General features: G+C 40.1%; 1 protein-coding gene across 2 annotated transcripts in view; it reads left to right on the top strand.

Moving 5' to 3' along the window:
* hlcs (holocarboxylase synthetase) overlaps nt 1-20,678 on the top strand; it is a 36,517-nt gene extending 15,839 nt beyond the window's left edge. For both annotated transcript variants that reach the window (XM_022762760.1, XM_022762761.1), the window contains 7 exons: nt 424-597; nt 4,314-4,594; nt 17,523-17,590; nt 17,793-17,953; nt 18,151-18,265; nt 19,140-19,353; nt 20,064-20,678. In XM_022762760.1, the coding sequence (XP_022618481.1) occupies nt 424-597; nt 4,314-4,594; nt 17,523-17,590; nt 17,793-17,953; nt 18,151-18,265; nt 19,140-19,353; nt 20,064-20,235 (1,185 nt within the window). In that variant the 3' untranslated portion in view covers nt 20,236-20,678. The remainder of the gene's footprint in view (nt 1-423; nt 598-4,313; nt 4,595-17,522; nt 17,591-17,792; nt 17,954-18,150; nt 18,266-19,139; nt 19,354-20,063) is intronic.
* The last annotated feature ends 4,133 nt before the right edge of the window (nt 20,679-24,811 follow it).

Consider the following 24,811-nt stretch of genomic DNA (forward strand, 5'->3'; position numbering starts at 1 on the left):
TGCCACACTGTATGCCAGTAGGTTGGATTTAATTTAAGCTGTGTAAAGTATCTGAATACCACTACATCCATATAAGAAACAGCTTAGAAACATAAGTAGTGTTGTATGGAGTTAATTTTCACATGAACTGTGCAGCATGTTGGGGGCTGAATGGGTCACATCTGTGCCTGCGCCTTATTAAAGTTGTATTGGGTAGGTCAGTGTACATTCCTGTGAGTGTGGCAGGTGTGGCAGTTGAACTTTTTGGTGAAGTTTTGTTGTTGCTCTGAGTAGCGGCTCAGGCAGTGGTCAGTCCCATAACGTAAAGCATCCCCACATCAAATTAATCTCAGGTATTTGGTTAGAAAATTTTTAATTAAGCTAAAAGTGATGAGAAAATGTTTCACACTTCAGTTTTTTAGTCTTTATGTTCTCTGTCTGCAGGTCCACCTGGAAACCCCACCTGAGAATTCATCATCGGAAGGTTTTGATAAACTGAAAGTCAGTAACGCACTGCGTTATGAAGTCTTGACAGAAATCCTCATCTCTCTGGGCCTCAGCTGTGAACTACACCATACTCCAGCCCCAAGCCCAGTTCACTTGCTGGCCACCTCTCTGGTAAGAGCCACGGTGCTCATCTGTCAGTACTTTGTCAGGCTGCAGGATTGAGGTCACAAAGGTTACAGTGAAACAAGCGTGGTGTTAGTCACAATCTTGATGATGTAATGGATCTATTTTCTGTGACTGGATTTGTTGAGTAAAACCTTTTCATCAACATCATATCCAAACCAATGGAGTGTCCACATAACACAACCTGTTATTCTCTGCAACATCAAGCACACAGACAGAAGTAGAGTGTCGGATAAGACTTGTCTGATGTGTAAAAGCAACAGCTGACTGTCTGTTGTTGTTTGGAAGAATGTGAAAATTCACTTAGGTCTGAGAATGAAAACCGAACATTGAGTGTTATCTTTACATTTATGCTGACATTCTGCCCCCTCTGAGAACGAATAACAGTTCCTCCATCACCATCATCGAACCATTCATTGTATACACACACACACACACACACACACAGACACACACACACACACGGTGAACACCACATTGTTTTTATTAAAGTTAATTGTGAGACTGACAGCACATATATTCTGCATAGTACACATGTGGAAACAATTTGCTGCCCTAAATGGATGCAAATATATGTGCATATATGAGCAGCAGGCTTACAGCAGGTCTGTGAACACAAGGCCAATAAAAACATGTGGGGGCAGTAGATCAGTCTTTGATCAGCCGTCAAGTGACTGACCATGTGGTTTGATTTTTGGAAAACATTGAAATTCACTATATCTTGCGGATGTGTCCATGGAAGGCCACCTAATTAAAAAGCTATAAGAATATATTAGGAATGACTGAAAAAAGTAATTTGAAGTGTTTAGGTACAATATTCACTCAGTAGGCAGTTTATTTGGAACACCTAGCAGAAGCTAACAGTGCTGCAATAAATCATCCACAGTGAAGCAGTGAGTAAAACTTACTGCTTTACTGTTCTTTCTTGAATTTGTGTTGTTACAGTGAATCATCCTCATAGCAACAAGATACACCATGTCATTCAACTTGACTTATAAATATAACACAGTTCCATCAGGGGGATTACTGGTGTCTACAGGGACACAATTTAAAACTGGTACCGAACTGCTGCAAGCAGCTCAACCAATGAGGAGTGGTTCTTATTGTACCAATGTCTGCTTTGTAAAATATTTGTATGGATCTGTAAGAGAATGTCAAAACCAACTAAATTACTTTTGCACTGTTACACAAGTAGTAGTTTAGCATGATTGGTGTGGTCATCATGGAATAGGAAGAGTTTCATTCAACAACAACCACTAGGGGGAGTCAGAGCTTCAGGTTGCTGAGAAGCAGGAAGTACCTGAGTCATTCCTCAAAGCAGCTCAGGTGACATTCCCAAATCCTCCACTGGTGGCAGTGAAGTGGGTACTATTGAACACAGAGCCTGGGCCTCCCATCAAAACTAAGACGGTATTAAACTAACATTAGTTGTAGCAACAGTAGTTTTGCAGTTGTTTTTGTCTTCATTGTTGTATATTTGGATTACTGTGTGACCTTTGATCCTGCTGCCCCAGCCACTTTGTACCAACAAGCAGCAGGCTAATGGAACTGAAGATTCAGAATTGTTTCCAGATTGTTGTGTAGGTTGAGGAGGAGAGCTGCGAGCTGCTTCCCTCTACACATCTGCAGAGTGGCTTCTCAAATCCTAGTGCGCTATGGTTGGCTTTGCGGCTGTAGCTTTTATTCAGTCCTGAAGTTATAAGGATGTTTTGGTCTTGAGTGGACCAGCATAAGTATGAGGGTGGAGGTTTCCTTCAGTACAATGAGTCTTATAATAGTTCCTGGCTTATTTGAAAATTTTAATGATGTTTTTGTGCTGAAACAGCAACTTAAATTAATGGTTTACCTAATTTAACAGAAAATGAATGAATAGTTTTAAGCTGCTCTTCAAGCAAAAAATTACTTTCTCTGATTAAGAAGGATGAAGGTGACCAAATATGAGTAAATTCACAGGGACTAAATCTAAAAATGAACACTAAGCAGATTGAATTCGGTTGTTATAGTTACATTTCAGATCTCAGAAATCTTATTCCCATTTGTTGATTTGAACATCTTGTGTGTGAAGTGTGGAACAGAATAGAATCAGTGAGATCTATCAGGTCGGTGGTGTGTATAGCGTGTGTGTTGGGACTGGGACTAATCTGTCATGTTCAGCAAATATTGTGGTAGGGTTTGATGAGAAATAGGACTCAACTTAACTTTATGATCCATCTGTGAAATATTAGTATCATCTAATGGTACTCTGGGCCCTCTTCAGTCAAAGAAAAATCACATTTCCAGTAGCTATGACATCTACATCAACCTTTATTTATGCTGTACATCATGGACAGAATTGCAAAATTCCAGTGCTTCACATTATGAGATCACATACATACAGCCAAAGACAATGAGAGAATAAAGTAAAACCTAATGAGAGAGGTGAAGGAAGTCCGCATTAAAATTATATGACAACATACAGTATTTGTATGTGTTAGGACAAAGGAGAAACACCTGACTAATGAGGAGTGACAGGGATAGAGCACACTGGGACTGCTGCTAATTGTTACTCACTCATTGCCCACGCACACTGATTAACTCATTCAACATATATTTCAGATCTTATTTTGGACAGATGAGTCTGAACTGTCTCTAACGTTGGGAACAAACTGCCTGGGTTGTGTGAGCATGACGGCTGACGTTGCTGAACTGCTGCAGAGAAGCACATGTATGTTCACACCAGCTGTGTCTCTGCTGCGTCGCTGCTACTGCTAGCTCTATCTCTCTACATAGAGTTTGCATGCTACTAGAATGTTGGATTTCATTTCATTAGAAATTAAATTCTGATTTATTTTTGACAGAAAACATCACTAAAATGCTGCAAACAGGCAGTTTGTCCAATTTACCCCGTTAACATGTGCACAGAAATGAAAACCAAGACATTCCGCAGCCGCGATGCACACGCAACACATCCAGTGTGGTCCTGGCCTAAGAGCTTTTAATGAGAGACGTCAAACATATCAGCAGTTTCACATGTGTCTATGCTCACTGCGGTTTTAGTTCCACTTATTGAAACCAAGTGTTCAGAACCCCTGAATAAACTGCACAGGCTGAGTTGGTGAAATCAAACAGTTCCTACTTTATTTTATACTTATCACAAAACATGTTTCTGTGTCTAAATGTGTCATAGTCTAAACACTGAAGGATAAATCTGGTGACATTCTGTTTTTCATGTTGTCAACAAATCCCATACGAGGTGGTATATTGTAGTTTATTCCTCTGTGCCATGGAGCTGTTGGTCAAAAACTACTGAACACGCATCAGTGAGACACACTGTTGCACACCGTGATATGTTTCCTCATCACCATGAACAGTGAAGATAGTCCTGAACAAGTGCCTCTTTAAAAATGAGACAATAATTACATCTTGAGTGGGAACCAATGGGTTTAGAGCTGAGAGCCTCACACAGCAGATTCAGATTAACACATTAGCTGCTTTGATCTTTTGATGATATATTTGTTGAAAATAAGAAATGCATCACAAATGCTCAGAGTGGGTGCCTAGGCCTGTGTATGTTTTAATGCAAAGCAAAACCCATTACACAGTAAAAGCAAGTGTGGACTTTGCTCTAGACAGTTTGCCTGTAGAGAATTGGCCCCCATATTTGATATAAAAAGAAACAAACACTGGTTTTGTTGTGATTCTGTGCTTCTCTTTCCTCCACAAAGAATGCCAAGGCCAGCTTCCTGAGGTGGATGGAGACACGAGCGGATCAAAATGGCCTCCTCACATTGCCCAAGACCTCCTTGAGGATGGTGTCCTTTTCTGAGCTCCAAGATGGTCCTTTGCTGCCTGAGGGCTCTCTGGCCCTGGTCACCGACTCTTCAGAGTCCCAGAACTGGGCACAGTTCAGTATGGAGACCTACAGCAAGAACCTGAAGACCAGCCTACTGGGGCACACCCTGCTGTATGCTGAGATCGCCACGTCTACCATGGACCTGTTAGAAGGGTAACACACTGCACACTGAGGCCGGCAGCAGGGTACTGTCATAGACATGCACATCAGAGCAGTCCAAACTACAATAGTTCTGACTGCTGTGATGTGCACAGGCTAATCTGCTGTAACCTCACACACACCTGTGACCACAGAAAACACACCTGCAGCTAGTCAGTGAGGGTCAGTGAGAAAATATGGCTCATACTGGAACCACTTTGTTGAAATACTCTGTTCTGTTGACTGTTCATCCCAGTAACAGATCTGTTTGTTTTATTCCTACACTGTAAAACTTTGTAAACAGTTAAAGAGCCAGGTGTCTTCAGATTCAAGAGTTAGTCAACTGCATGTCCATAATTTAACCTGAAGGAATCAATATTCTCATGTATACATTTTGTGAACTTTTGCAGTGTTTAACCTCAGAGCTCTGAGTGTGATGATCATCATCAAACTCTGGGTGTACAGAGTAGTACACAGTAGCATTAATTGTACAGTCGTTTTAAAACACAGAATCAAGTCAAAGGGTATTGACAAAGGGTTATGACATACTCGGGGTGGCCCTCCTAGCATGATTGCTTGCAAAAGCCTATCTGTAATTTAGCTTCAGGGATTTTCTCCTTTTTAATGAGCTCACTCTCACCTCCACTTCATCTTCTGTTCTCTTTCACCTGTGCTGTTTATTTGCCTTGCCTGACACTCTGGGCCAATCAATTAGCCAAGCCACCAAGAGTACATCGACTTGGTTCAAGTGTTGGTTCTGGTGACATCACTAGTCCATACACACATGTTCTGTGTGTTGTGTTTGACAAAGCATCCGCACATACACGTGTTGAGGATTAAAGATAAAAGGCAGAAGAATGTCTGTGTGTAGTATGGCGTTTCAGAGTCCCTGAACACACACACACACACACACACACACACACGATTAAAGGCTGTGTTGTATGTATGTGGAATGACAGACAATACACAGACAGTAATCAAAAACTGATGTCATGTGCTTTTTGAGATGCTCACTCATTAATGAATCAATAAACAGCCTATTTGACAAAAGAGGAAAATGAAGTTGACACCAGCCTGGTGAGGGAAAGATACAATACAGCATAAAAATCACACAATGAAACCAGCATTTGGCACTCCACACACTTCTGTGTGTGTTTGTGTGTGTAGGCACATGCTGGGGTGGGAGGGTAGACAGGCTGGAACTAATTTAATGCCTTAGTGACCTCACTGCAGCAAGTCAAGTTGTTCCTAATAGACTTCTTTGTCTGCATCCACACATGTGAGTAAAAGTGGCTGTTGAGCAGGTCGATCAGGCAGCAGGTGGGAGCAATTAAAACTGTCATAAAGTTTGAAAAATGGATTGTGGAGCAGCACTGAGCTGATTGGAACAGACAGTGTTGTCATTAAGGTTATACAAAAACTAAAGCAGGGTGAGTGAGCCGGCCACATAACCCCCAAACCTTTTGCTGCAGTTTGATTTCACTGTTAATATTTGAGTTTCCAGATGTCCCTCTGGAGAAACCTTGATTAATGTTATTATTAAGGAATTTCTGTTTTATTTCTTCAAGCATTTGTGTTCATTAAGTATTCATTATGCCGTGTGAATACTGAATATGTTCGGGAAAAACCAACCTTTTATGTAGAATTGACAGTTTGAAAACAGTTTTAGAGAAATGCTAGTGTGAGCTGACAGGGAGAAAGTAGCATTTTGAATCACTGGTGTTTCAGTCTTACACCAAAGAAAACATTTTGTTTTCTGTGCCTCGGTGCAGATTTCAGCAAGGTTGTGTACTAAGCACATACTATCAAACAAACACTCATTTAGCTTGTACATGGACTCTGACCGGGTTAAAGGGACACACCATTTTTACACATGAAAATCTGGTTCCCTAGTCATGATGAATAGTCCTCAGCCTGTGTCCTCTGTGGGCTCTGGGGAGCTTTGTCACTTAAATCCTTTGCAGGATCTAGTGTTTGGAGTATGACCTATACTAAGGACCAGAAGTCAGGATATCTTGGCTTCTGGTGCTTCAGATTTCTTTGTTCTTTCTGTCATTGGTCTCTGCACAACCATAAAGTCTCAAAAGTTTATAGATGGCCATTTCCAACTCGGTGGTATGCTCCTTTAATCCGGTGTAAATTTGACTACCTGATTTTGATTTAATTTGAATCGTAGTCTAAAATTACAAGTAGCAAGAGACAGTCTGTGAACCTCTGAATGACCTGGTTTTCTGCATTAACCGGTCATAAAATGTGACCTAATCTTCATCTAAGTTACAGATGTAGTCAAACACAGTGTCCCTAAGATAATGTCACACAAACAATTATACTATTTTCTGTCTTTTTTTGAACACATCCATTAAACATTCACAGTGCTGGTGGAAACAGTCATTGAACCCTTGGATTTAATAACTAGTTGAACCTCCTTTGGCTCCAATAACCTGAAACCAGCTCTTCCAGTAGCTGTTGATCAGAGCTCCTGAATGTTCAGAGGAATTTTGGACCACTCTTCTGTATAGAGCTGCGTCAGCTCGCACATATTCTTAAAATGTCTGGTGTGAGCGGCTGTCTTCAGCTCAGTCCACAGCATCTCTGTGGATTAAGGTCTGGGCTCTGACTGGACCACTCCAGAATGTGGATTTTCTCTGACGTGTAGGGTCATTGTCTTGCTGCATTTGCAGCTTCTCCTGAGCTTCAGCAGGTGGGCAGCCATTCTGACATTATCCTGGAATGCACCTTGACAAACTTGGGAATACATTTTCCCCTCGAAGATGTGGAGCTGTCCAGGCTCAGAGGCAGCAAAGTCCCAAATCATGATGCTCCCTCCACCCTGCTTCACCTTTGGGAGGACGTTTTCATGTTGGTATGCAGAGCCCTTTTTACACCACACATAGAGCTGCATGTTCTTCAAACAGTTCAACCTCATCACTCCATTAAACACTTTCCTAATAGTGTTGTGAAGAGTCAAGCTGCTCTTTGACAAACTACAGGTCCATGATGTTTTTTTGGAGAGTAGCAGCTTCCTCTGTGGTGTCCATGGCATGCACTCCATGCTCCATGTTGTGTGTGTGGTCAGTTCAGATTCAGACAACTTTACTTATCCAAAGAAGGGCAATTCCTTTACAGCTTGCCCAGTCCATACACACAACTTTAAAACTCACAGGCAAAGTAGTAGTTTATATCAGAGAAATATAACAGTCTGTGGTGGCCCTGAGAGCTCAACACACTGCAACTTAACAATGAAAACACATGCCAATACACAAACGCGTTGCAATTTCAGAAAACATCATCATCAATTTGACAGCACATGCGCAACAAAAACTAACAACACAAAGGCGTGTTTCCAGGGGACACAAAAAAGTGACGGACCCGGCCCGGGCTCACTTGTTGTTCAATGCTTCTTGACTTTTGAAGTTATGAAGACGGCTATAGTGGTGTTTGAAAATGAGCTAAAGGTGAGTTTCTTTGGTTTATTATAACATTTATTATAAGACTAAGGATAACCTTACAGTACATATTTGCAATAATACCTGAATAATGCGATATTGACGTTATAATAAACCAAACAAACTCACTGTTGTCTGAGAGACATGTCATTACTGAAATGTAAGATGCTGCTTCTTAGTGGAGAAGCTCAAACAGCTCAGTCAGCTGTAAAGAGAGCTTCTGGTGATAGAGGATGGTGTTTGACCAAACGGGAGCAACAGTGTAACATTATTATACACAAATGCAGATCCTTTGAATAAGACTGCAATGAAGTAGTAATTAGTTCATCTGTTCATTTCTCTACAGATCACATTTTATTTACTAATGAAAAATTGAGATACATTTTGTCCTATTTTTCCTTTTTCAAAGTTTTTATTTAGTTTTTGTGTCATTTCAATAGTGGAAATATATTAGAATATATTTTGTACTTATTTAAGCTTCTTACTTGTACATAACTGACTGTGTCTATTTCACATTGTCTATTATTTCATAACTTAAATACTGCAAGACTTTGACTTGTATTATAGTACATTTTAAAGAATTGAGATTTGAATACTTCCACCAGTGACGTTCAAGTTCATCAAGACTAAGCAGTCAGGCAGTTTTTCAGACAGACAGAGTGGAGATGAACAGTTTAAACTGGTCCTTATATTGACGTCAGATCCTCTTATAATAATGTCACAGAACAGTGGTCCAGGTTTACCCCCCTTTTAGTACTTTGATTACCACATTGGTGCAAATGGCGTGAGTGAGTCCCCTGTTGGACTCAATGCTGTCTGTACCATTCACTGTTTGTCATTCCCCTGCTCCCCCCACATCGACATTTCCTCTGTCTCCACACTGTGATATCCAATAAGACTGAAAAAAAGGTAAGAACACCAGTAGAAACAAATGAAAAGCTCCCCACAAGTCTGAACAGGCAGTTCTTGGTCTGAGCTGATTTTAAAAGCCTCCACAGTCTCCCTCAGATTTAAGCCTGGAACAACCAACAAACCTGATTACAGGACCTTAGAGACTGGCTTGAATTGACTTAAAATGTGAGTGAACTGGGGCGTCTGGACCTGGTGATCAGCTGCAACAATGCTTGTCCAGTCCAGCAGGCTCTGTTGTTGCAGGTCATGGCTTCTTCTGTCAACACTCACTTTGCTTCTCATCTTTATAACAGTGGTGAAATATACAAGTAAGCTCCTCTTTTATTGAGCAGTAACTAGATGAATTCAGTTTGTAAAACATACACACAGTATCAGACACATAATAATACATCACATACAGCAAGAAATCTTTGTTAGGCAAATTAAAAACAAGGTCATTTGCGTCCAATGCAAAAAGCAGTAAAATACAGAGTCAGTGGCTTCAGAGTGTGAAACCCTTCACTTGGCTTTGAAGTGTCTGGCAGAGCAGGGTCATATTTATAATTTTATATAAAAGACATAAATATTCATAGACAATTAGAGCAAAGTAAGTAGAATTACAATATTCCAAAGTATATTGTTGCTTTGATAACTAGGGTTACATGGTTAATCATATAAGTAAATAGTCAAATGGATGATGAATTCCAGATGAGTCTGTGATTAGAGTGCCTTGAAATGACAATGACTGGGCTTTTCTTATGTCTGCGGATAAATAAAGCATTGAGACAGGAATGGTTTGAAGGAGCCTGCAGGTCAGTGCTGCCTGAAATTGAGGAGCTCATGAAAACACAGGTTGAGCCGCTGAGTGCAGAGGCTGAATGGTCAGCAGACTGTGTTTGCTGAGGGTATTAATGCTTTGTCTGGCTGGGATCAGCAGTGTTCTCACACCAAACTGGAATCTCAGGGCTTTGTAGTGAGCAGCTTCACACTCAGCAGACCTTTAGACACAGTGAGGCTCTGTCATCTGTGTCGGCCCATCAACTACTACATTTCAGTGGCTTTATATAAATTGTTAAAGGAATAGTCAGTCATGTTGAGAATGCACTTTACTTACTTTTACTTAGTTAAAAACTGGAAACAGATGGAACAACAAAGCCAACTCTTTCCACCAGTAACAGAATCCAGCACCTCACCGATGTTGACATGTTGTGATTTTACAAATTCACTGCTCAGTGTGTTTCCCAAAATTCTGAATTATTCCTGAAGCTATTGTGTCATTTCATCTTATGAGAAGTATCCACTTACATTAATATTGGTCATTTATCACAGTTTGATGATGCATTACTAGTGGAAACAAACAAGTCTGTGCTTAAAAATATGATGTTGTATTTCTCAAATGGTGCCAGCACTAGTTTTTTCCTTTTCCTGCACAAAGTTGTGCAAAAGAATCAAAATAGTTGTTCTCATATCCAAATCACATGAGGTGGCAACTTCAAGGAGCTTTGTCCTGTACATTTATCCTGTGAGACAAATTTTCAGATGCGTCTGACATTGCGTCAATCATTAAGTTTATATTATCTATTTCTATTAATCTTAAAAGAAAATAGTGGATGTCACTTTCTGTGTTGGGGCTATTCATCTTGGGCATTAATCTCTACAGCTCTCTGAGCTGAGCCCTCCAGAGTCTCTGGTAAATGAACACATGAGGAGGTGAACATGAAGCTGTTCCTCCACTGTGGCCCTAAAGACAGTTACAATACAAAGCAATTACAAAGTACAGCCTCAGTTACTGTCCTTTAAAGTTTAACTCCTGCCAAACAGTCTGACAAATATTTTTATCTATCAGCGTTGATTGATCTTAAACACACGTCTAAGGATAGTTTATTTTGTCCAAAACTCAGATATATTAATTATAATATAAAATATATAATTAATATATTTGAGTATGTGTCTATGTGTGTGTGTATATATACAGTTATGCCCGAAATTATTCATACCCCTGTCAAATTTTGACTTAAAGTTACTTTTATTCAACCAGCAAGGTTTTTTTTGACCGGAAATGACACAGGCTTCTCCCAGAAGATAATAAGACGATGTACAAGAGGAATCATTGTGGAAAAAAATATTTCTCAGCTTTTATTTACATTTGAACAAAAAGTGGCATGTCCAAAATTATTCATACCCTTTGCAAACTGTCACAGTCTATGGGAAAATCCAAAGTTCTCTACCATTCCAAATAGTCCAAGCTGTTGTAAAGCATCTTAATTACCCTGATTCATTGGGAACAGCTGTTTTAATCAACTTAACAGGTGAAAAACAGCAGCTCTCTGCAGTTGGTTTGTGGACAGTCATGGCTAAGACAAAGGAGCTCACTGAAGACCTGCAGCTGCGCATTGTGGCTGCTCACAAGTCAGGAAAGGGCTATGAGGCCATATCTAAATGTTTTCATGTTCCGGTGGCTACAGTGCAAAGTATTATTAAAAAATACAAGACGTTCCACACTGTGGAAAATCTTAGAGGACGTGGTCGGAAGCCAAAAGTGACACCTGTGCTGGCCAGGAGGATAGTGAGAGAGGTGAAGAAGAATCCAAGGATCACCACCAAGGCCATCCGGGTGAATCTGGGCTCTGCTGGTGGCAACGTCTCAAGGCAGACAGTCCAACGGACACTGCACACTGCTGGGTTCCACGGACGCAGACCAAGGAGGACGCCACTTCTCAAGATAAGGCACACAAAAGCCCGCTTGGCCTTTGCAAATGATCATCTGGACAAAGAAGAAGACTTCTGGTCTTCTGTTTTATGGTCAGATGAAACAAAAATTGAATTGTTTGGCCACAATGATGTATCCTTCATTTGGCGTAGAAAAGGAGAAGCCTTCAACCCTAAGAACACCATCCCCACTGTCAAACATGGNAGCTCCTTTGTCTTAGCCATGACTGTCCACAAACCAACTGCAGAGAGCTGCTGTTTTTCACCTGTTAAGTTGATTAAAACAGCTGTTCCCAATGAATAAGGGTAATTAGGATGCTTTAGAACAGCTTGGACTATTTGGAATGGTAGAGAACTTTGGATTTTCCCATAGACTGTGACAGTTTGCAAAGGGTATGAATAATTTTGGACATGCCACTTTTTGTTCAAATGTAAATAAAAGCTGAGAAATATTTTTTTCCACAATGATTCCTCTTGTACATCGTCTTATTATCTTCTGGGAGAAGCCTGTGTCATTTCCGGTCAAAAAAAACCTTGCTGGTTGAATAAAAGTAACTTTAAGTCAAAATTTGACAGGGGTATGAATAATTTCAGGCATAACTGTATATATACACACACACATAGACACATACTCAAATATATTAATTATATATTTTATATTATAATTAATATATTTGAGTTTTGGACAAAATAAACTATAATATTAACTATTATATATATATATATATAGTATCTATTAATAATCAATCAGAAGAATTGGTCATAATATAAAAGAATATAAAGAATTGGTCATAATATAAAATATATAATTAATATATTTGAGTGTGTGTATGTATATATATATATACACATACACTCAAATATATTAAATATATATATTAATTGTATATTAATTATTATATTTGAGTTTTGGACAAAATAAACTATTATATTAACTATTATATATATATATATATGTATATAGTATTTATTAATTAATCAATCAGAAGAATTGGTCATATCATTTTGTCCCACTCAAATACAGCACTGTTCATACAGCACACATACACACACACACACACACACACACACATGTTGAGGTTACTCTTGTGGCCTGTAACAACTTTCATAATAATGTGTTACATCCAGAGGAGACGAACCGCGCTCACCTGCTGTAGGTGGTGTGTCCATGTATAGCTCTGTAAGTATAAACAGTCTCCCAGTCTGTGCACATGTTGCTATATTTCACATATGGAATATCAGTATTTTCTTAGAGTGTGTGTGTGTGTGTGTGAGAGTGAGTGAGTGAGTGAACAGGCTGTGGTGTTTACTTAAGGACTGTTAACAGTGTGGACGTGTTTATTGGTGAACTAGTTGGGATAAGAGACTACAGGTCCTTTTCTAACACCACTTGGCTGCTCCTGAGAGCATAATGATTCTTTTCCTGCTCTGTTAAACTTAATCCCTGCGCCTGGAGCAACACTTCCTACTTGTTGACTTTTTTTTCCAAGAGCTTCAGGCTTCGACATGAAAACCCAAAGGCCCACTTTTACTTCTGTGTCTTTCTCCCACTTATTTTCCCTCAAATCAGGAGATTTATAAAAGCAGCATCAGTGGATGTAAATGTAATTCTGATTATTTTCCCTTCTACTTAGGGTAATGCAGGCTCTGTTTTCCAGGTCTCTGCACATGTGGAAAGTTTTTTTGGGATTTACCCAGTTTTTTAAACACTCAGACATAGAAGTTGTAATTTCATGACAATGAAGAAACTGAGTCTTTATTACTTTTAAAATGAAAACAGTCATATTTTAGAGCCTGATCACAAACAGAGTTGGACACAGTTACTGCAGTGCAACACCTTCATACTAATCTGAATAGAAAAACAACCTTAACAAGGGACTCTTCTGCTTAAAGCTGTTCCAGTTGTTTGGCTAAAGCCCCGGCATCCTCTGTTTGTTTTCACAAGCAATCCAATATCCAAGCTGAGACTGTATGAAATTAGAGCCCTGTTTCCTGTGAAAAATATAAACCACAGGACATACATGGGGGTTTGGTGCAGAGAAAATGAATTCCTCACAACCGTGGCAACAGGTTTGACCATAAAAATCAAATTGGCCCAATTGGCCTTGCATGCTCCACCTGCAATTATATAAGATTGTAAGCAGATGCCTAAACGTCTTCATTTCTTATTCTGGGGAACATATGGTGCAGTGTTCGACATGAACTTTTTATGTCTAGTGGAAGGTATGTTATACTCTAGAGTCCTGTGTTGGAGTCACCATGATGGGAAAGTCATGCAGGGTCCAGAGGTTTTCATTTCAGCTTCATCAAGACTGCACCAACCTGCCGGGAGCAGTTTCATCCGTTCACAGCCACAGACCACATTCAGTATGATGAGAGGAGGAAGGAGGAAAGCAGTTTAAGCAAAAATACACCAACAGCTGCCTTTATACAGCCTGATACAAAACTTATATTATTCTAAATCACCTTCAAGACAGGCAGTAATTCGTTTTTTACTACAACTTGGACATTATTGTTACAGGTTTGGCCGTTGTTATCTCCACCATGCAGGTTCTGTTTTCACCTGTGTGTTGTTTGTTTGTTTGTCAGCAGGTTTACACAAAGCATACTGAATCGATTTGCACCAAACATGGTGGAGGGGGGGGGGGCATGGACCAGGGACGCATGGTTTTATGTTGTTAGAGGCTGTGACATCACTAAGAGGAGGAGACTTGCTTTAGTTTTAGCTTTAGCCAGAAACACAGAAACTGGACATGTGAAAGTGTGTGGTCGGTCTAATGGCTGATTTTGTGTTGTCCAGTCCCTCTTTCAGACCAGACAGGCCCGGTCCAGACAAGCTGTTAGCAAAGCAAGGTCATTCATTGGAGTCTCAGCTGCTCTGTGGTAACAGAGCCCTCTCTTATTGATCAGTTCCAATAGTGCTATTTGGAAATTATAATTTCTTCTCTTTCTCAGTAAATAGGATTAGCTCAATTAATCACATTTACAGATTAGTTGCTCCTTGCTTATTGATCATCCCTTTTGATGCTGCTGAATGATCAATGCAAACGCGCTTATGCACGGCAAATCCTGTTTCAAAAATGAGCATCGATGGCAAAAATAATCTTTTAATCTGAGATATTTTAATCTGGGAAGTGAGAGGGTTTTTGAGGGAGAATGGTAGGGGAGATAAATGGCTTTCAGAAAAATAATATCTTAATCGACCACATCGGATCCAACGTTTGGTTAGTCAGATTATGTATATGTTAGGAAATGTCTGAGTTCACTCTGTGCTGGATCGGTAGCTTTACATCCGTCTATAAATAGAATTGAACGACAGACACCTTGCTGCTTCTGTTTGATTCAGGCTTTGACAAGTGACATGGATGCTGGGAGAAAAGCAGAGCATCTTTTTCTTTTTGTTGTGGCCTTCACTTGCGTCGTTGCTGTGTGTAAGTGTGAGTGTGAGTGTGCAAGAAGGATGCTCACATGCCTTTAGCAGATGGCCATTGATCCTCCTCGTCCTCTCTCACACATGACTTGCTTGGTGGGTGTTTATCCTTCTGGCGTTCTGTGCCTGGGATGGTGACCCCTGTGGGTTAGTTGCCCCTTAAAGCAAAGAGTCCTGAGCAGGGATTTGAAGGCAGATTTGCTACTTGTCTGTCTTTTGTTCTGGTCTTTTTTGAATGAAGAGATGAAATGGAGAAAAACATCACACATTTCTTTTCTGTAGTTTTTTTTATCACCTTTCTCAAACAGCTTGCCTTTTCCGTTTTCCTGTTGCACAGCTACAAACTTTTCTACAACTCAGGGAAACATTTGGTAGATTCCCTTGGTGAATCACCTGAAAGTTAATCACCAGCTACTGTATTAATCAATTAATCATTTTAGTCATTTTTTTAAGTATGTCCTCTTCAATGTGAAACAAGTGTCCAGTTGAGTTGCCTTGATAAAATTTAGATAATATAACTAAATGTTCCAGTCGTCTGCTCATATGAAGATAATGAAATGAAAGTAATCAACTGTCCATAACTGGCTCCTGCAGTGGAAAACCCTTTAAATTAATCCATTCTTTATCCCAAGCACCACATTTTTGAAATGAAACAGACTATGGGCCAACTTATTTTCTGAGCAGTGAGGAATTATTACCCATAATTACTTCAGCCATGCCTCTGCAGTATGAATGTTTCATTCATGCCAGAGAAAATTAGTGTGTGAATGTGAAAAATGTGACTAAAGCCAATTGTGCACAGCTTTTGGCTGCACTGTGCTCCAGCTGTGCTGCATCTCTGTCATCATCATATAGTTTGATTTGAGTGGTTTAAAAGTTTTGTTTGTCTTCTAATCATTCAGATCGGGTAACAGGCACAAATATGAAAATCGTGTGTTGCTCCTGATTCTGTTACTTCATTTTAAAAACGTATTGAAAAGAATCTAGGTGTGACTTTAATCTTAAAGTAGGCTGCCATTAGTCTTCTCAGCTGGTTTGTTCCCGTTCCAGAGGGGCTAGTTAGAACGAAGATCTAGCATTCAGTCGTCCACCACTTCAGTGAGTCAGACAGTGATTCTCATTTATGTTTAACTCGGTAAATAAAGTTAAATAATAAGTCCGATCAGTTTTGGAATACATGTCTGCTCCAGAGGAGGACTGTGGGTTTATGTCACATCTCTGTCAGTGTAAGGGTGTTAGGGAGGGATGAAAGGCAAATGTAAAAGATTGTGAGCCTATGTCAGCCATCTCTTCATAATCAGTCTTACTAATCACCTGTATTTAACCTGTCTAAGGATAAATACATTCAGCACTGATTTAAACTGAGTACAAAGTTAATAGTGTTGCGCAGCAACATCCGTTGTGCTCAGAATCTAGATTGAGCTGTTAGTCTGTCCCTGTGTCTGTTACAAAGCTCTGTCTGGACGGAATCGGGGCTCCCTCACACTGGGACTGCATTTAAGATGAGTTATCACTGACCTGCTTTGCATCACAATAGCAGAAAGGCTCTGCTCTCTTGCTTTGGCAGCCTCACAGTCTTTGTTCACTAAGCAAGAGAGGGCAGTTGCATTTTGGTCAGAGGATCAGCTTTAATTACGTTTGGAGATGAGAAAATGTGCAAACATTTTTTCTTTGGTTTCCAGTAGTGACAGCCTGCAACTCTCAAATCAGCTTTTTTTAAATGTTGACTGACACACTGGGTTAATAATCAAAACCTGCAGGATAGTCATGGCACCACAACTGCCCTTTAAATGTATTAATGTTGGCCAAAGACACAAAGTTCAACTTTCAACTCATCAACTAATGAATTAATCAACTAAGCATTTCAGCTCTAGAGCCTTTTTCATGAGAAGGAAGTGATTGCATCACCTTCACCTTTCAGACACAGCTGCAGTGAGGACAGTGATGGATGTTCCATCAGTGTGTGATTGTGATGTATGTGTGACTGAATGGGTGAAAGTATTGTAAAGTACTTTGAGTCGTCAGTAAGACCAGAAAAGCGCTATATAAGTGCAAGTCCAATTACCATCACAGAGACAGACCTTTTACTGTGAAATACAGTACTTCAGTGAAGTGCATGAGAGTTAATAAGCTGGTTATATATAGACCTCAATGTTAAGTGGCCGTAGCTGTCTCAAAACCTGTGTTGTCCTGGTGTCTTATTGGTCTCAGACAGTGGTTCCTAACCAAGAGTTCTCGGACAAGTCACAAGCCAAAAAGGTTGGGAACCTGGTCTAAGGCACATACCCTGTGACCACAATATCCTCGGTTCAAATTTAGTCACAAGTCGTCCTCTTGTTTCTCTGCAATGTAGCAGTGACGGCTCACTTTACTTTTCAAATGCTTGTTACACAAATTTTATATTTCTTTCCTTATGAAAGTAGTAATCATGATCATTGTAATAATCATTTCTCTTGTCTCCTTTCAGACTGTCTCTGCACTTACCAAAGGATGTGGGTTTAATAGCAGTAGCTGGTCGACAAAGCCAGGGACGAGGTCAGTGCTCTAGCACACTGTTTACCTGCATACACAACATTCCCACTTTCCCATGTCCAAGTGGTCTCAGACTTCTGGACCCCACTATACCTCAAATTCATTACACACCAAAGTTTTCTCTTAATGTATGCTAAGTATGCTATTGGTGTTTGGTACCACCTACCATTCCCTTGTATGTTTCCTGTGTTTGCTTCTGCTTCAGGTCGGGGCAGGAACGCCTGGCTCAGCCCTCTTGGTTGTGCCATGTTCACTCTGGGGGTCCAGGTTGAGCTGAGCTCCAGACTCGGACAGAGGATTCCCTTCCTCCAGCATCTGGCTGCTCTTGCGGTAGTGGAGGCTGTTCGCACTCTGCCTGGATACCAGGTATCAGCCCACACACTTCCCTATACCAGCTCTCTCGACACTATGGATTTGTATTAGCGTCATACACTGTATACACCCTGAACATTAAAATAGTTGTCTGTCCTATCAAAATATATTGTATCACAAAGTGATAGTATGAATGAAGATGTATTATTTTAATCACTGCTGATGATTGAACATATTTGAACCTTCATCAGGACATAGACCTGACAGTGAAATGGCCCAATGACATCTACTACAGTAATCTGATGAAGCTCGGGGGAGTACTGGTGACTTCCACTGTAATAGGAACAACCTTTCATCTGCTCATAGGTAACAACCTCCCCTTTATTACAGCTAATAAACTGGTAGGTCTCTTTCACTAATACGCCATGCACCCTTCCTTCACATGGTTGAACTAACACACCACTTCTGGGTTGATTATTATCTTTGATAATGGTGGCTCTTCTGGAAATATCAACTGTCATGTTGAACTGTTCAGAAATTGGGGAACCATAAATCCTAAACTGTTGCCCCAGGATGAAGTTGTTGATGGAAGTTTTTATTGGACTTTATTATTTGTAACCCATAGAGGACAATCCACTAATGTACCATGCTCCACAAATATCTCACTATCCCCAAACATGTATGTTTTATTTGTGGTATGTTAAGTCATATCCACAAATATACAGAGCGATTTACAAATACACACAACTCACTAAGAAAGAAATCCACAAAGGTGAGTAGCAGTTACTACCTGCACAAGCAGGTGGCGACATTCCCTCACGTGGGCTGACTGAACAACAGAGCAAACTGTAGGTACCGCTGGTAAGCAAGCACAGCAGAGCACACTCACCTGGAGGTGACAAGGATGAGAGGATGTGGATTCTGCGCAGACTTCTTTTAGAAAACTTTTCGATTTAGCCATTTAGCCTTCCTTCAGTACAGACTGCTCATGTGAGGGAATGTCACCACCTGCTGGCTTTATTAGTGAGGATTTTGGTGCGATATAGTAAAGCGGGTAAATACTTAGGTAATAATGTAATGCTCTATCACCTTACACCTACTCTATTTATGATAAGGGGTGTCACAAATAGTAAACAATAGTAATAGTACAGTCTTCTGCAATATTTTATCCAACATACACCAGTCTCATGTTGTTTGAGAATAACATTGTATTATTTCTTGAACATGATGTGCTGAACAGGTTGTGGGTTCAATGTGACAAACAGCAACCCAACAGTTTGCATCAATGACCTGATCCAGCAGCACAACAAACAGCATACCTGCAGTCTGCAGCCGCTCAGCTGTGCCCAGCTCATTGCTCGCACCGTCAGTTGTCTGGAGCTCCTCATCGACAGCTTCCAACAAGGAGGCCCAGACGCCATCCTCCCCACCTACTATAAGAGATGGCTTCACAGGTGAGTAGCCTACTGCAAACATCCCCCTGGGCTTTGGATTCAGGGTTTACCTCTCATTTACAATCAGAATCAGAACCTTGATTCAGCAGCTATATGCATACTAGGAATTTGTTCTGGTGCAGTTGTTCAAGTGTTTCTGCACCAGTTTTGATAATTCAATTCAGGATATCTGTGGATTGCAAGTACCCATGTAATACCAACGCTGTTGTCCCAAATTTAAAGTCTGTTTACCTCACTGTGTGGATGTCAGAGGAATAATACGTTTTAGTTAGGTAACCTGGTGTATTATGTACAACAGCAATAGTTGTATCATGAGAGATAGCTGGAGTAGCTTGATGTTTTTTAGGCAAGCCACCCACCACCCCCTACCCCCACCAAGGAGGATTCCAACTGTATTTCTGGTGTCATTATAATCCTGATTATATCCCCACTGGGACCACTCCCAGTGGGGATACGAATCCAAACGTGCCCTAAACTTTTGCACAGTACTGTTAGAGATTAGTGCAGTGCAGTTGGTGGTTCCAAAGGACAGGGAGTGGAGTCTGGGTTATACGAGCGGAGTCTTTTTCTGTAAGGGTTGAAGCTATGAAGGTGGTGTGTAGTCTTGGTCTTTAAAGCTCTCAGTTGCAGAGTCTTGTAAAGTTTCCTGACGCCCATAATAGCATCCTGAAGCAGAACTGTGACAGCTGCTCTCTGTGCTCTGACCTCAGTGGGACTCAGGTGCATCTCTGGAGTGAGGATGGACCGGAGGCTGAGGTGGTGGGTCTGGACCACAATGGCTTCCTCCAAGTGCACAGCAAGGAGCACGGCGTGGTGTCACTGGAGCCTGATGGAAACTCTTTTGACATGCTGAAGAACCTGGTGGTCATCAAGCAGCGCTAGGACCAAACTCAACAAACTACTGAATCATCTCAACGCATTGAGTTATTTAGTCTGTTAGAAAATTTTATAGCTAAATGAATGTATCCAGGTTTTCAAACTGATTAATACATCACTAAATGTGTTACTGGTTTAGAGAGGAATTTTCATTAGCTTCTCCTTATGCTAACCTGACATACATTTGAACTGGCTGGAGTTATTTGTTGGACATCCCCTGATGATAAGTGGTTTTAAAGGCAGCTTCATAAAGTGATGGGTCAAAAGCACATACTGTACATCAGTTTGACTGTGACCTGCTGGTTAGGGACCAACTTGTTCTGCTTTCTGGAAGCAATAAATGTTCTACCTATCATCTGAACATCCACCCTGATTTCACTGTTGACAGCAGTGATCATTGCAGCTTTTGCTGTTGACGATTTTCAGCAAAATAAAGATTCCCACAGACATATTTCCTCTTTTCTTTGAACTAGCAAGTTTTGTTCACTTACCTGGTCACAACAAGATCCTGATTATCAACGGGAAAATGGCATGAAGTCAAAAAGACAGTTTCTTAGTGTCCTGAAATGTCTGTGGATGAAGACCTGCGTCCAGTTACTTTTGAAACCCCACATTTTGGGCTTTATCTCCCACAGACTTCTTTATATATTGATATGCACCTTATCACATTAAAGCTCAATGCAGCATCCATTACTTTATTTCAAATTAAATGAAGCACAGAGCATGAAGACCAAAAAATGTGTAACTGTCCAAATACTTACAGTTTACTATACTACATCAATATCAATCAGTAACTGAACTGCTGCTGTTATATGAGGCAAGTCTCGATCTTATCCAGCAGGACCCACACATTCTCTCTTACAGAAAATACTACAGGACACCCTGTAAAATATTATAGGAGACAAGCTCATAAGGTGTCTGAATGCACAGCTATTTAGCTGTGAAACATATCTAAATGTGTAAGTTGTACAGTGACAGAAAAAACAGACAAGAATAGCATTAAAATAAATACGCCCACTCTCCACTGCTCCATTGCATTTCTATTATTACCGAGCCTGGTGAGAACAGTCTGTGGCACCCGTCCTTTCAGCCTCTCAGGACTGGAGCTGCTGCCTGAGCGGCCAAACACGAAGGGCAGAGTCAGTGTAGATAGAAGTTTTCAAACGATTTAAATATATACTGGGTCTGCACTGGTAAGTACTGCTTCAGGAAGTAGCCACAGCCAGGTGCATAATCACCACAGGGGTTGGGCTTACATCCATCAAGTATGTGAAATATGGACAGTGACAATGACTGAGCTCCTGTATCATGTTGGAGTTAATCTCCACCAGCAACAGGAAACACAACATCACTAAACTGTGTTGCTATAACCTGACCAGGTGATCACATGTTGTTGGTCAAAATGCACACATGCTCATGGTGGAAACTGTGTGTGTGCACCAGAGCCACATAACTTTTTGTCCTGTGTTTTACTGAACATCAGACATGCAGCTGCTGATTAAAGACTGAAAATACAAATACAGAGAAATACTTGGAAAACACACTCATATACAAACCTTTTGCCAGATACAGAGAGAAGGCTGACTAAAATCGCAGATTAGTGAGTGAGGTGGACACGTCTCTACTAAAACTCCTGGACTGTAAAGTGGAACGTTTGTAATGACGGTTGCTAAAAATGGAGAGGAACTGAAACAGAGAAAAAAGAGAAAGGTAAGTTCAAGATAATCTTGACCTGGATATCAGACAACATTCTGCTAAAACTGAAACAATGGAAAGGAAATCTGGGAGAGCAAAATGCCCAGATACTCTATTCACTCCAGAGGTTCCTGTATGATCCTGTGCTGGATTTGATCAACATGCACTGTGAGGGGCCCAGAAGTAATACAAGTTGAGCTCTGATCTCAAGAGGACAAAGTGGCTGTGCTCTGCAGTAAGCAGAGGCTGAGGGACAACAAAACACTCTTACCACGCTTCCAAACTGAATATGATTCCTGGTATTCTCACTTTGTATTTATTGAGAACTGGATTATAGGGTTTAGAAGAAATGTAAAAAGTTTTTAAAATCTTATAAACCCTACTCGAATCAGGATTTGGATGTTACGGGATAATAAGAGTAGCCTGTACTTCCTGCCCCATCCCTGCCAGACTGCGGATTCTCTTCTGTTTGGACTTAAGTTTTGTATCATTTATCATTAAAGTAATTGAACCCCGACCTTGGTATTCCCAGAGAAGGTGACTTACTGGTTGCACCACTAGCTAACCATGTGTTACACATGCCTTCTTCAGACAAGTTGAGGCAATGAAATCACATGCAAAACTGGGGTATTTATGTTTGTTTAACCTTAAAACACTTAAAACGGTCAAAATGTTGGTGTGAAAGTCCTGAAAAAAATCACACATCATTCTACTGGTTTCAGTAGTACCATCAAATATTTTGGTGACTTTGAATCCAACACTGAGCAAAAAAGAAAATGTTGCCCATACAGTATACAAATTACATCAAGATTATGAATAATGCTGCAAACCCAACGTTTGTTCGATCTTGAAACACTTGAAATCTACCATCTAGAGAATGTCTGTCAATTTTGGTAGCATTTGAATGGAGACTTGTGGAGATACAGATGTTAATTGATTTTCCATATTTAGAAAAATATAGTGATGCACTTGAATTGACCATAGGTTACAGTGAAGCAGACTTTCATCATCATTCAGTGGATGTGCTGAAAAAACCTCAGCTCAGTAGGACATACAGGTGATTTATTGTGATTTTTAGAAGTTTAAAAAGGTTCAATGTGTAGTAATTTATACTTTTAGTAAAAGGTCAATAAGCCAAACTTTAATCAGTCATTACCAAACTTTATGCATGGACTGAGTAATGACCAGAAATAGTGCAAACCAAGTTTCATACTTCCATGCAGCCAATTCTGAGATATATATTTTTTTCATTGGTAGCGCCCCCTAGAGGCAGAATATCCCAAGACTCTTTTGTGTGTGTGTGTTTCGTTACAATACCATTTGCCAATTTTGATTCATGAGCATTTGTGTAAAATTGATCTTAATGACACAGGTTTAAAATTGTATAATTTCAAAACGGATTGACAAAATGAAATTCTTTAAATAATTCTTTGTCAGCATTGTGTGTCGATGATGTAGACCAAATTTTGTGAGGAATGTAAGATGGAGGCCATCTTAGACAATACCAACCATCCTCTCCAAAACATTCTGGCAGGACAGAGAAGCAGCTATACAACACCTCAGCTAAAGTGGACTAATCTAATCATTATTGTTTATTTATTATTAACTCTTTTTTTTTTTTTAAATATTATTATTATTATCATTATTATTATCAACAATGAGCTAATGGATACATGAATTTCCCCTAGGGGATAAATAAAGTATCTATCTATCTATCTATCTATCTATCTAGTTGTATATAAACATAATTTCTAGGAGACAGAGTTGCAGCTAAGCAACAAGGGGGTAAATTGGTTTACAGATGTGGTAAAAATGTCTCTCTGTGCCAAAAACAGTCTGAAGGTGATTAAGCAAATGGCTCACTGTGGATCCATATGTGCCGTACTCCCAACATCCTATTAAACAATTTTAGTGGGCTGGCTGCTGGGGTCTTATTGACTCTCCTAACAGCACAGCTCCATGCCTCTTTGGGGGAAGAGCAGATTTCTTTGACTCACCTTCAGACAAGGCGCTCCACTCAGGAACAGACTGCAGACAAACACTGTTGATGTACTACTAAGATTAGTGGACTGCCATTTTAGGACTTTGTGATGAACTAGAAGGAAACAGTAAAAAGAAAAGATTAACACCATTACAACTCTGGGTATTACTATTATTTTCACGTATCAACAGCTGTTCCTGGTCTCTTTCTTCTCTCTCCTCCATTTCTTTCCTCTCAACCGAACCGGTCAAGCCAGACCTGGTTATGTTGGAGGTTTCTTCCTGTTAAAGAGAATTTTTCCTCCTCACTGTCACCAGGTGCTGCTCATGGTGGAACTGTCTGGTCTTGACCTGACTCTATTAACAGATTTCAGGTAATGTATGTTATGATAAAATTTAATCTAATTTAATTAAAAATGTTATAATAAAATAATTGCATCTTATACACCGCACAACATGTGTATTAGATTGCTCCCTAATGTTTGAGATTTAAATTATTGATTATATTTATTGTTACATGTTTATTGGTATTTACACAAACTTGTTATTTACATTGTTACCTGCAGTAGATTTGTGAAAAAGTTATGCAAACATTTTGAGGCAAACTGAAAGAGGCCATATATGTTTGGTCGGATTTGCTGGATTTGGCCCATGACCTACTGCTTTAGTGTAGCTATGTGTCTGTAAAGCAAAAACACCTAAATATTTTATGTTGCCTGAGTGAAGGGGAGGGGCGGGGGGCATCCTGAATCCCAAGCATCTTCAGAGATTTGTTCCAGTTTATTGTGTAGTGTGAGACTGTGGAGAAGTTGTTAATGATGCTGAATAATGGTCAAGAGAGTTTAGAATATGCCCACTGAACAGCACTACTGTCTTCATCCTCTCATGCTGAACTGAGGGCATACAG

This window comes from Seriola dumerili, unplaced genomic scaffold, assembly GCF_002260705.1.
Source record: "Seriola dumerili isolate Sdu_G_001 unplaced genomic scaffold, Sdu_1.0 BDQW01000449.1, whole genome shotgun sequence".
Classification (NCBI taxonomy): Eukaryota; Metazoa; Chordata; class Actinopteri; order Carangiformes; family Carangidae; genus Seriola; species Seriola dumerili.